Raw genomic sequence first — 12,938 nt, forward strand, 5'->3', positions numbered from 1 at the left:
ATCATTCCGTTGCTGTGCAGGAATTTGAAAACCACGTAGGCGTGGCAAGTTTCATGCGGAATTTGTTTATCACACTTTTGAGCATATGTGTCTAGTTTATCGGATAGTCTTACATCCTCGTGCTATTAGAGGATATTCAGTGTAATTATTCTTGAACTTGATGAGCCTGACAGACGGAATAGGTGCAACAGTCGAAGAGATTCGTAATTTATGACGTCATAACAGTCAGCCATATCGGCCATATTCACGTCGTGACGCATGCGTATTTGTTGGAAAACCTGAATAGGGTACCGGGATTAGAATTGAAGCCATTTGTAAGAAGAAAAGTGATTCTTATATCTTATTGTGGTTAACTGTCTAGTCAAAATCCAGTAATGTCGAAGCCGGAGCAGATCTTAATAATAGAGCCTCAAAATGAACTCAAATTTGTAGGTGAGTGTTTCTTCCTATTGGCACTGTCGAAAGGGGACAAAACTGCGGGCCATCATCCATTCCTGAGAATAGACACAGTTGCAAATCATATTGCGGTGACTAAGCAATTACATGCCAATATCTTGCAATAAATCCAGATGACATGTAAAAATTATTTCCTCTAAGGATATTGTAAACAAGTGAAATCGTCGAGTGATGGCTAGAATGTGATATATATGTTAATCGTTTAATCCATAATCTCTCTGCCAAAGTGAATAGAAGTCGAAGAATGTTCTTTTATTGATCATTAATTTCAGGTTTTGAACCTTATTTAGCTTGGAATAATCACTGATAACATTTGATATCGTGATCCTTGTGTATACATAATGTTCTTTATGTTTCTTATGTAAGGTTTTTATGCTAGCGGTTTTAGTGCAATTTTGTCTCATATGTAAACGTGTAATGTGGTAAAAATCGAGGGTTAGTAATATTATATGTACTAAAATATTATTTAATGGTCTAGGTCCGTTTTCTTCGCCGGTGACATCTTTAATGAAATTAACAAATCCGTCTGATCAAAGAGTGTGCTTCAAGATAAAAACAACAGCTCCAAAAAAGTACTGTGTTCGACCCAATTCAGGGATTTTGGACCCAAAGTCTTCAGTTGATATTGCAGGTAAGTATTTGTGCTCATTTTTGATTTGGGAAGAGGATTACGTGGTGGCTGTCATTGGTTCACAATTTTTATTTCAGTTTGTCTCCAACCGTTCGAATATGACCCTAACGAAAAGAACAAACACAAGTTTATGGTACAGACAATGTTTGCTCCCGACGGTGAAATTAACATGGATTCTTTGGTAAGTGTAGCTTGTAGTTTCACGTTGTTTTGACACGTTTGGCATTATATTAATTTTGTTTCTCTTTCACCAGTGGAAGGATGTAAAGCCGGAAAAATTTATGGACTCCAAGCTAAAATGTGTATTTGAACTACCACCTCCACCCGAAAATAATCAGGACCCCAACAGTAGCGCTAACGAAGAAAAGCCGAAGAGGACGGGCGCTGCGATTAGGGATATTATTTATCCCGGCCAGAATGTAAGCTAATTAAGTAACCAGCACGAAATATACCGATAATTTTAACGAAGTGCAAAATTCTACGTATTAATTTGTAATTTTTTCCCGATGTTAGGCCTCTGCATACCAAGGAGAATTGGCGAAAGCAGCCACCGAGGTTAGATTTTTGAGAGAAGAGGAAAGCTCTCTCCGCCAGGAAAACATTCAATTAAAAGTAATTACTTTTTACAGCCGTTACGTGCTTAATAACCTTGTTTATTTATGGTCTTATCAAATCGATCCTTTTATTTTTAGGAGGAACTTTTGAGATTGCGCCGTTCAGCCAATCATTCATCTGGAACTTCGGCCCCAGCAACGTCAGTTACCACCATTGCTGCCTCTCCAGCTACCATCCCGATGTTTTACTTGATAATTGCTTTGGGGGCTGTGTTCTTTGGAATCATCATTGGGAAGTTCATTCTGTGAACTCTGTTTCTGCTAAAGTGTGAGTTTGTGTGCAGCTCCTCTTGTCCCCAAATCCTCAAAAGGGTATTGAATAGGTTATCAAGTCCTGCTCTTGGAAGTTACACAAAAGTACTACTATGTTTCATATTCATTTCTTCTCTCTCACTTGTACATCTGATAAACCCCCTGTCCTGTAATGTTTAGTCTTCATGGTGCTGTTGCACGTCCCTTTTGTAATTTTTGTGACATTTTTACTTACGGGGTATTGGAGGAGGAAAATATAATGCATACATGCAATGCTGAAGTACATGATTTCCACAGCAGAGACTGTTCTATTGAAGTTGTCCAAACTGACCGTATGTTCAGACGAATTTGCGTAGGCGACTCACATTGAATGGCTTACCAATGTTTGTAAATAGTGCGTTGTTCATGGATAGTAAGCAGGAACAACTTCAATTAGCATGTGATGTTTAAAGTTATTATAAAAACGGTGCACCATTTGTTATTAGGCCTGTTATTGATATTGACCTACAAGGCCAGGCATATTTGTTCCAAGCTTAAAAGCCACAAAGGTACTTCATTTCTTTGGTACAGACACCACATAACGTCTGTTTTCTTTAACCACGTGTTAAGAGACTGAACTTGATAGACTCTGCTATCTGAGTTGTTTTGCATTTCCCAACATGCAGTGGTACCCCTCCCAAAATTTTACTATCAACTATTTAGTGATATGGAATGTTGATAAACAAAACTTCTGCTGTCCCATTTGGCTTAGAGGAATTACTACGGCTTGTATTGCAATTTTCTGTGAACAAATCTAAATATTTAGAGTAAGTGGCCATATTTATTTTGTACAGTGGGAATGAGAAATTTTGTTTGTTGTGATGAGAATAATTCTTCACAAATTGATATTTAATGTAAAAAAAACTGATTAGTGTGACCTATAACTAGCTTATGGCAAAACGTTTTTAAGGAGTCAGCAGGAATTGATTCACTGAAGTTCAATAGGAATGTCTGAATCATGAGTAGTATTCAGATGCTTTTGTATTAATCATTCTTGAGTGGAGTTATGGTTTTATTACCGATTGGTGAATGGAATGTTCCCAAATAACAAGATTGATGGATGCCTAGTGTTGTAAAAACTTGTGGTTACTCATCCAATGAGTTAATTGCCATGTTATAATTATGATCATCACTTTCTGTAATAAAAATCTTAGAAAACTCTTACGTATTTGAGCCAATCAATAAGTCACCTGTATTTAACGCTCACAGCGTGGAAATTTATGCTTTTGAATCACATTAATAATTTGACACAAATTTGGCAGCTACCCTTCTGTTAATTTTTTTAATATGAAAGTGGATATGGATGTTTACAAGAATTTCCTGTACACTAGTGGTGCTTACATAAGATTATAAATTAGTTACTGCTAAATGCATTCAACACAATAATGATTTGTTACATTTGCTCTGGGTTGCATGACTTCTGTAATTTCATCCCTAAAACTGTAAAAATGCATGTAGATATGAATCTTGTTTTTAATTCCATGGTGAAGCTCAGAATAAAACATTTCTTTCCCAAAATGGTACACTGTACATGGTTTCCATTTTATTTCTGAGTAAGTTTTTTGGAGTCCTGGGGTTCAGCTAATTTCTCTAAAAAGATTTGAATAAATCAAGGTACCCGCAATGGTGATAACACTTGTGGTCCAAGTTTTTAATGAATTCAATTTCGAAAAAAATGTACTCTGGAAAAATCCTGAGATTGATTTACCATTTTTACTTGTTGATTGAAATTTCCTATATGCTGTAATGTCATAGAAAGCCTTGTAAGGAATAAATAAATCAATTGGGCACTCGTGTATCAAATTCATTTTGAATAAAGAATTCATTTATAAATAGAGGATTCCCACACTGTACCAGTTTGATACAGAATATTCATTTTAAGATAAAGAACAAGACTACAAAATGTAAGTAGCTGATTTGCAGAAAATAGAATCGTAGATAAAAGTATTATTCACAGGTTTATACTGACAAGTGAGAAACTTGATAGCTTCTTGAGCAGCACAGCCACCTGGAAGTAGAATATGTACTATTAAAACTGTTATTTACACAAGTTGTATTTGGTTAACATTAGGTTCACAAGAATTTTGTAGACAAGGTTAAAAAAAATGAATTTAGGATAGCCACTCGATTACAAGGCTGAAATAAAGACTTTTTCACATTTTCCTTTACTACCTATTTACACTATACTATTCCTAACTGCTTCAAAGTATGAATTTTGCTTAATGTTTGATAGAATTGGTAAAAATATAATTGCTTGATACAAAATTCAATTTATAAGTTATGGAATACAGTCTAGCATGCAGCATCCTAGAAAATTATATGACAACTCTTATCTGATGAGGAAAGAGGAAAATCTGATTTCATTCATAGAGAGACTAAGCTTAACTAGCAAATCTAATTAGCCAATATTCATTAATATGCCCTGCTAAAGCAACCTAACACAAAATTAACTTTTCTCCAGAAATTTGAGCAGCCCATTTTTGCTTCGAGCCAAATAGCTTGCATTAGTATTATAAAGAGTTTTTTTGCCTCAAGGTAGGCCTGACTGAACTCAGATTCAAGGGCAAACCCCTACAATCTGATTGATTTGAGTTCACCATTAAACTGGGGTATAGAAGCTGGAAACCACAAATTTTACATGGGAAGTTTGCACCATCTTAACATAGTAACTGGGACATGAGTCATTGCAATAAATAATTGTCAATACATGAAGCATTCCTGCATCAATTCAACTAGTATGAGTATAAATATATACGGTGAGGCTTTTACCCTGAATTACAGCTAGATGCTTCAGAAAAACTCTAGAATCACTTAAATGTTGCGATTTTCTCTTTGATCCTAACATTCAGGAACTCCATTTTCTCACGTTAATCTGGTGCAATTATAGTAAAAAGATAGTGCTGGTTTACAAATTTACTATTGCCACCTGTTATTCAGGAATTGGATAGTTTGGTATCGCTTGTGTGCAGGAGTTTCTCAATGGAGAATGCGTGTGAGGGTGATAGCTGAAATAACAAAATTTCAACAACCCACATGCTCAAGAGGAAAATCTCAATCTTTTGTTATTGTGGATACAAAATCAGGTTGGTGTGGTATCTACAATTCAAGATTTTCATGTTGCGGATCCAGGGTTTTAATTACAGCTGTGCTGCAGATTTATCAGCTCAAGTGTAATCTCTGCATGGGTGCTGCGTGAAGAATGCACACATGCAGGATGTGACATTAAATCATGGTTCCTTGGGAGTCTTTAGTTACAAGCAGTCTAATTCCAATACAGGTCCTCCACCTTCTCTTCCCTTATGAAGGTAATGATCTCAGCTGTAGGTCACCTCCTAATACCAGTACGCCGACTCTGAGGGGGCCCAAGCCCCCTCAAAAATTCATTATGGATGTGAAGAAAAAATGTGTCAGGCTTGTAGATTTTCCCTGTAGTGTCCAGATATCGAGCTTCGAGTTATCAGGGTTCTAATGTTGATCACATTACTCTTCTAAAATGCTTAATTAACTTAAAACTCACTAGTTATAAAATTTCCTTGGGCAAGATCCCCGGTTTGGGCCCCCCAATATTTTTTGTAAGTCGGCATCCCTGCCTAGTACTAATATCAAGTCGCTACTATGGTTAAAAATACCAACAAATGTAAGTTTCATGGAAAGAGAATCACCAATCTTAGCCAGTCTTCTTGAGAAGTGAATTTCATTTTTATGTCTCATTAGCTTGCCATGTGATTGACATCTTTGATGATGATGTGATTAGATTAATTGTTCATCAAAAATGGGACATAAAATGGACACACAGGAAAACACGGTTACCTTGAAATTAAAATTTCTATGAATTACAGCTTGGAACCTAAAAGCTATTTCCCAGATAATTTTCCAGATTTCCCAGATAATTGCAAAAGCATTGCCTAAATACTTGTGACTATAATTTTAACCTCAGTTTTTAAATAATAGACCATTTTCAATTGCTGTCTCCTCCTGAAGTCAAATGCCACATTTGCATGGGATTTGCTAATAGCCAGTCAATGTTCATTTTCAATTTTTGACCTTAGCTTTTTTATCCTACACTTAGCCTACCTTCTTCAATGCTATTCGTTTCCACATCCATCCTTTGACAATAATAATAGGATTGAAGTGGCTCTCAATCCAATTCACCTATCAGATCGATATTTTCATGCTTGTGTACCTTGCTTCCATGATATACTGAGTAGATTAATACATGAATATAATGCAAGGCCATTCTTAACCATACCTCTTGTCCACTTGCTAGACAATTAATGTTTTCATCCAACTACAGTGAAAGCTCGGCTTAATGAGTGCTTATAATATCCTGAAAATCAATCACTATGTAGGGCGCATGTTATATCAAAAGCTGAAGAATTATGCCCATATTCACCTTAATTACATCTGGATTTAAGAAAAGTCACCAAAAGATTTAAGTGAATCACCTGTGTATGTGCATTGACATATCTTTCAAGCCTAAGACAACACTGGAATGTATACAGTACCAATTAGTGATTGACGGTCAAAAATTGACATCAAGAAATTAGAAGTGGAGAAGAAAATGAATTTAGAAGATATGAGATGAATTTTTAAGCATCATGGCCTGGATGTGAATATAACACAGGGGTTAGTTCATGCTGATAGTTTGCAGTGTGGCATGGACATGTTATCGTTGCTAAGGTGATGCTCAGAATATTCATAACGTAGATGTGGCACATTGTGCATTCTACCTATTAGTTAACTAACAATACAGCTAGAAAACACCTAACTTTGGGATGAGATCTCTGCCCAGGTCAAATTGATTAGCATGGTACTGCATCAATGAGGAAGGCACTAGGCACTAACCCGATTTGACAACAGGTGGTCATGCGTGCAGACTGAATCTTCTCCCAGCATCAAGCTATGATTGCCTCAATGTTGCGAATCTTCCATAAAGATTCAGCGCCCGGAACCCATTCAGTTGAGTTGTGCCAAGTGATATAATTGGTGCGGTTATGTGTAACATACTCACAAACCTTACACATTTTGTCACTGTCAAAATGAACATCATGGACCTGTTTTTGGAGTATTATAATTGCTGTCATTGGTAAAATGGGTGCCCCCATTAACTTGCAACTTAACTAGTTACTCACCACTCTGAAGAGATATGCCTTATAATACAGAGCACGAATTACATCAAGACTTCCTTCTAGTCGCTGCATCCAAATTTTTAAAATACATTAATCATAGGCCTAGTCATGCATAAAGGAGGCATAGTTAATGTTACAGTTTTTGATAATTTCCTTTCTACTCATATCTTGCATTGAATGCATAAGAAGTTCCTATTGGGACAATTTTCATGAGAAAAATGATAAATAGAAGCAGAAAACAAGAAGGAAAAGTGGTCACAATTAAACTTGCAGCGCAATGCCTCATAAGATGAAAGTGACCAATATTGCTTGACTCTCTTGTATGACCTAGGCTATGAAAAAAAGGATTAAATTTCATGAAATTTTAAATAATTCTTTGAGATTTGTACTCCATTTTGATGACATATTCCTGAACAAAGCAGCATAGGTGAGGTTAAAGAGAGTGAAAGTGAAAATTTTCTGAGAAATGTGAAAAGAAACATCATTCTGTTCATTTAGTAAAATACCCTGCATATTGCAGTGCTACAGGTCTTATACATATCAGTAATCGCTTTTAAAAAAAACTTTATACATGGAAATTTGAGGAAAAGAAAAGACCCTAATTATTAAAAAAAGCTGGGTTTCGAACTCCCAGTGCATGTAGCCAGGCTATGCATACATGTTAAAAATTAAAAATATCAATTTAACGGGAGTGGGTGGCTCGGGGATGACTGGATTGGAGCCCACATATCTGACACGAACCGAGAATCCAAATAAGGGTTAAATATTAGTACATCAAGTAATTCATACCAGGAATTGGTTTGTTAAATCCCTGATATGAAAGAGTACATGCGCACATTTTTAACCCAAATATGACTTCTCTGCATCTTGGTTGGACTCGTGATTTTCAAAATGCTTCAAAATTGTCCTATCCTCTGAATGTACTTGATTATCGGTCTATTTTTAATACGATCTTTAGTTATTCAGCTATTTTTGCATGAATATTGTCCATACATTTCATTTTACAAGCCATTTATGAAAAAAATTTCCGCAATAGTTTTCCAGCACCTCAGCATCAACATGAGTTTTCCCATTCCTATACATATTTAGGGATGTACTCGGGAATTTCTAATTTAATGGTTAATATGTACTAAGCATGTGAAAATTTTAATTTGAAATTTTACATTCAATAAATATGGATTAATGAAAGAAAAAAGATTTATATGTATTAAATTTTCTTTATGCACATTAGTTTCTTATCCCAGTGTCATAATTTGTTTATGTTCAGAATATAATTATAATTCTATGTGATTGGAATTATGATACTAAGGAACTCATGCATAGCCTAAGGATGTTATTCCAACCCCTCTTTCATAACTTTCATCCGTCATCATTATACATACATTACCATTCTGTGTGGTAGTGGGCAGCTATATCAAATTTGTGGCTTGTGAGAACAGAATGTGGTTAAGGACCATTCAAAATTACTCTGCAATCATTGCAGGCAAATATATAAAAACATATCATTGAGCCAAAAATGAGGAAGCAAAAGGGCGTAAAGTAGGTGGATTTCCATGGTTTTTTTTGGAATAGGGGGTGGGGATGCAAAGTGGGTCTACTTTTTAATGATCAAGGAAAACCAAGATTGTTCTTTCAGGTCTGCTTATCTCATCCTTTTTGAAAATAAAGGGCAAGGATATATGGATGAAATGTCACGCAGTAGGCTGCGTTGTCTTCCACTGCTAATTAAAGGAATCTACAATGATTACAAATTTATTTACAGCCAACTCCTGATTATCCGGGCTAATGATGGGGAAAGGAAGCACGAAAAATTGGAAAACTCGAATATTCCAATTTTTCACTTTCCTTTCTTGTAATTTTCATAATTTACATAAATCAAACCATCTATTATTATTTACGTACTGTATTGTATGTTAATTTTGATTGCTTTCTGGAATCATGAACAGCGTTATTTTCCCGACGACTATCTTTTTAATGGCAATAAAGTGATTGTACTCTTATTCCTACTCCATGTGATACCTGGTTTCCGAAAATCATGCATCCGTGGCTGTGGGATCATGGATTCAGAAAAGTGGTTTGCATGACTGCTTCAAAACTGCTGCACGATATCTGAAACTACACTGTCAGGCACCACACCGCATAGTCACATCTCACACAAGTTGTCCGGGATGCAACTGTTGCGGGACACAGGTCCACTATTGCTGAGCGCGATCGTGCACCGGGATACTTGGAAAACGCATGGTTCCCACTCAAACTAAAATATAAAATTCACGGTTTTTTCCAGGTTTTCACAGTCCAGATGCAGTCAAATTCATGGTTTTAGATAAACCACTTTAGGCAGAAATATTGATTGCTTAACGCTCATCAGCCTTACATTAACAAACGCGACAGACCCCCTAAATGCAAACGAAGCAATGAAAGTGCTATGACATCACCCATCGTTCGCAAAATTCAGGGATGGCTAAGGGTTGCGAGTGAGAAAATGGAGGGAGCAGGGAAGATAAGAAGTGTCAGAATTTTCACCAGGGTAAATGAACACTTTGGTTACCAGTCTTCTGGCTTTGGTACAGGCTTAAGGTCAATGAGTCATCATGGCACACGGACCAATAATTGCACTTTGAATAGGTGTGTGCAGATAAATGCGTGGACAGTGTCTGCACATGACTGACCTTGAAACATGACTGACATATCAATTTTTCTTTTGCTCTTTCAATCATAGTTCTAAAATCAAGTTTAAGAGATTTTTAAGATTATATGATGAAATTCACAGGTTTTTCCGCAGCAGACAAAATTCACGGTTTTAAGGTTTTCACGGTTGAGTGGAAGCCCTGAAAACAGGTACATGGAACTTCCATGAAGGCAACGGGTGCAAGATCACACCATCGCACAGCTGCGGTTATAAGAAACCAGGACTTTCGGCAACTTGTCTATTCAGGCGAGTGCCTGGCTATGACTCATGCTTTCTCTCCTTCCACTTCCTCCACTGCCTTCACTTCTACTATTCCCTTCCTCTCTAGTTTGACCTCTACTAGTCACGGTTCCCGAGTTCCGACAAAATCTTTGGTTCCCTTGAGCAGTATTCAGTCGCATGCAATAAATGCACATTTGCAATTTGAAATATACAAATAGAGATTGTAGATAGCATTTCTCTTATTGTACAATTGGTTAGCCACTGAAGAATTTTATAAAAGAAATTAGTTCGAGTTTTTTCCCCAGTGCTGAACGTAATCTACATAACAAAAACAGACATCCAAGTAAACTTGAAACATACCTCGTCAGCAAGTAAATTAAATAATTCCATGTTATGAAGGTAATTCTAATGGAAATAATAGGCCCAGTGTAGCTATGCATTAAAATGCAAATATCCAGGTGCTTTTGCACCCGATTTTATTTTTTTATTGTGGAATCACAGAAAACATTGAGGAAGTGTGAACTCATGCATGAATAAACTGCACCCAGATAATCGGGAGTCTGCTGTAATTATGAACTACTGCAAAGGGCCCCAGGGTGGCCTTCTTTTCATCCTCAGAAGATGGTTAAGGTGAGGAATTGGTCAATGATTTATAATGGGTGAAGGTGGAAGAAAGTTGTCAGTGGATGAATTAGAAGTGTTGAAGAATTAGAATTATTGTCCCAACGATTGCTACAAAAATGCTATGATTGTGCCAGAAAAATGTTACGGATAGAGAAGGTTGGGGATGTCTTCTTAGCTTGGGGGTGTTTAGGTAACCCCAAAACACTGACTCATCTACCATCGGTCCTTCATGCAGGGAATAAACATCAGAAAGACAAGGTCCTATTCCATATTTTCTTTCTTTTCATTTTTTCTCTATCACCTAACATCCTAGAACTAATATTCCCACCAATCCACAAACACATAATTCGTATCTGCCATTTTATTATGCAGCGGTATCTCATCTTAGTGAGCATTTTATATTGCAAGAATCATGTTAAAACAAGTGAATGGCAGTTAACCACCAACTATATAGATACATGTATGGATGCAATGTCACACAGTAGGCTGCTCATTCAGTCTTCCATTGCTTATGAATTATCGCAAAGTGCAATGGGGTGGCCTTCTTTTCATCCTCCGAAGGGCTAGCTGGAATTGGTCATTAAGGTGAGGAGTAGGTCAATGAGTTTTCCATTATATATTATAAATATGTGAAAAAATATCGATAAAGCTAGGTCAAGAAGTCCCTACCATGGTATGCGCTCAGCAGGGGTGCAGCTACCAATTAAGGCTAGAGGAGTTTTAGGTGATACTAATACTTGGGTTAAGGAGTACCGGCCCGGGTAATCAGGGGGCCCTCCCCCAGGTGGTTGGTGAGTTTTATGGCTTTCTGGGGGATATTTTATTAATATTTACACTATTATATAAGTAATATTAATCCAATTACGTAAAATAGTTTAAACTTAAATATTTCTCTGAGCTCGGGGGGGTTCATCCCCACATCGCTGCACCACTGGCGCTCAGCATTACAAGGTATATGTCTTCAGAGCAGTGCATAACTTGAAATTGAGCAGGAGTCACCCATTTTACCAAAAATTGACCTCCGAAAATAGGTGGTTGATGTTTATTTAGTCAACCACCAAACAAATACAGTACATGTGACCTCACAGATTTAATCACTAGGCACATCTCAACTGAATTACTACCTACATTGCCGGCACCAATTTTTACGCAAGATCCACAACATTGAGATAATCATAGCTTTGTGCTCGGAGGAGACCCAGTCTTTGCACCTGCCTGCTTGTTGTTGATCTGGAGCAGTGTCGAGCTTGCCAAGGCCCTGCACCAGACTGATTGGCACCACACCCACACTGGGGAGAGATCTCGCCAAAAACTTCATGCTTTCTAGCATTATCGTTAGACAACTACTAGGTAGAATAACCTTCCTCTCAACACCCACCGCTGCCATCAATTTACTATTTTCCATCAAGCCTCTGTTCTCTTTTGTGAGTTCAGATGATGCCATTGATAAAACTAAATAAAACTGCAGTAGCAACGTATGTATTTGGAAAATTAATTCATCACCCCTTTATGGAGAGGTAGCACTGCCTGATTCACAGCACACAGTTTACATAGCAGGGTTGATAAAAATCACGATTTTTTTCAAAAAAATCATTTTTGTTGATTTTTTTGATTTAAATCAGATTTTATTGATTTAAATTGGATTTGATTGATTAAAATGAGATTTTTATGATTCTCCATTCATCAAAAATTCAGTTATTTGCTAAACTAATTATTTGGGCAGCATATTGGAGAATGATCGTTTGCAGAAACAATAAGAGGCAACATACTCTAAACTTAATACAACATTTAGTCAATCAGGGGAGAGAACTATGGAAATGCCAATGGTATCAAATTAAAAATTACACCAGCATAATATAAAATTGCCATTGGAAGTATCAAATGTGCAATATTATGCGGTTCTAAAGCATATGAAGTTTAGAAAAATTCTGTAATTGCAACTTTGTATGGTGCCTACGCTTAGAAGTTAAATCAGAAAACAATTTTTTTTTCAACGGATATGCTAGTATTCTAACCAAAGCCATTTTTTCTAATTTTCATGTTACATGCATTCCTACAGTATCATTTCTATTTAAGAGCCACCATTGTGCTGATAAATGTTGATTCATTGTATTAATTAAGAAATAAAAATCAAAATTATACACTTACAGCTTCCTTTTCTTGACTCTAAAAATCAAACATATAGATCACATTATGATTGAAATCACCTGATTTTTTAAATAAAAAACAAGTGATTTAATTCATGATTTAAATCAAAGTGATTTAAATCAATCAACCCTGTT

The 12,938-nt window shown here is 36.5% G+C and overlaps 2 protein-coding genes across 4 annotated transcripts in view; one reads left to right on the plus strand and one right to left on the minus strand.

Annotated features, from left to right (window-relative positions):
• Nucleotides 1-86: 86 nt before the first annotated feature.
• On the plus strand, nucleotides 87-4,001 carry LOC124158999 (vesicle-associated membrane protein-associated protein A). 3 transcript variants are annotated; one of them, XM_046534465.1, is made up of 6 exons: nucleotides 87-432; nucleotides 935-1,087; nucleotides 1,165-1,268; nucleotides 1,342-1,506; nucleotides 1,601-1,699; nucleotides 1,780-4,001. In XM_046534465.1, exons 1-6 carry the CDS (start codon nucleotides 375-377, stop codon nucleotides 1,948-1,950), a joined length of 750 nt encoding a protein of 249 aa, XP_046390421.1. In that variant the 5' UTR covers nucleotides 87-374; the 3' UTR covers nucleotides 1,951-4,001. The 3 variants fall into 3 exon arrangements, with proteins under 3 accessions (XP_046390421.1, XP_046390422.1, XP_046390423.1); XM_046534466.1 differs by lacking the exon at nucleotides 87-432 and adding an exon at nucleotides 554-576; XM_046534467.1 differs by lacking the exon at nucleotides 87-432 and adding an exon at nucleotides 627-728.
• LOC124158997 (NEDD8-activating enzyme E1 regulatory subunit) overlaps nucleotides 3,781-12,938 on the minus strand; it is a 25,860-nt gene continuing 16,702 nt past the window's right edge. The window contains exon 10 of the mRNA XM_046534460.1: nucleotides 3,781-4,000. Within this exon, the coding sequence (XP_046390416.1) occupies nucleotides 3,888-4,000 (113 nt within the window). The 3' untranslated portion in view covers nucleotides 3,781-3,887. The remainder of the gene's footprint in view (nucleotides 4,001-12,938) is intronic.

Source organism: Ischnura elegans, chromosome 5, assembly GCF_921293095.1.
Source record: "Ischnura elegans chromosome 5, ioIscEleg1.1, whole genome shotgun sequence".
Taxonomy (NCBI): Eukaryota; Metazoa; Arthropoda; class Insecta; order Odonata; family Coenagrionidae; genus Ischnura; species Ischnura elegans.

Coding starts and splice junctions, on each gene's coding strand:
- LOC124158999 (XM_046534465.1), top strand. CDS start 375: ATGTCGAAGCCGGAGCAGATCTTAATAATAGAGCCTCAAAATGAACTC. Junction 1,507..1,600: donor TTATTTATCCCGGCCAGAAT/GTAAGCTAATTA, acceptor TCCCGATGTTAG/GCCTCTGCATACCAAGGAGA. Junction 1,700..1,779: donor AGGAAAACATTCAATTAAAA/GTAATTACTTTT, acceptor TTTTATTTTTAG/GAGGAACTTTTGAGATTGCG.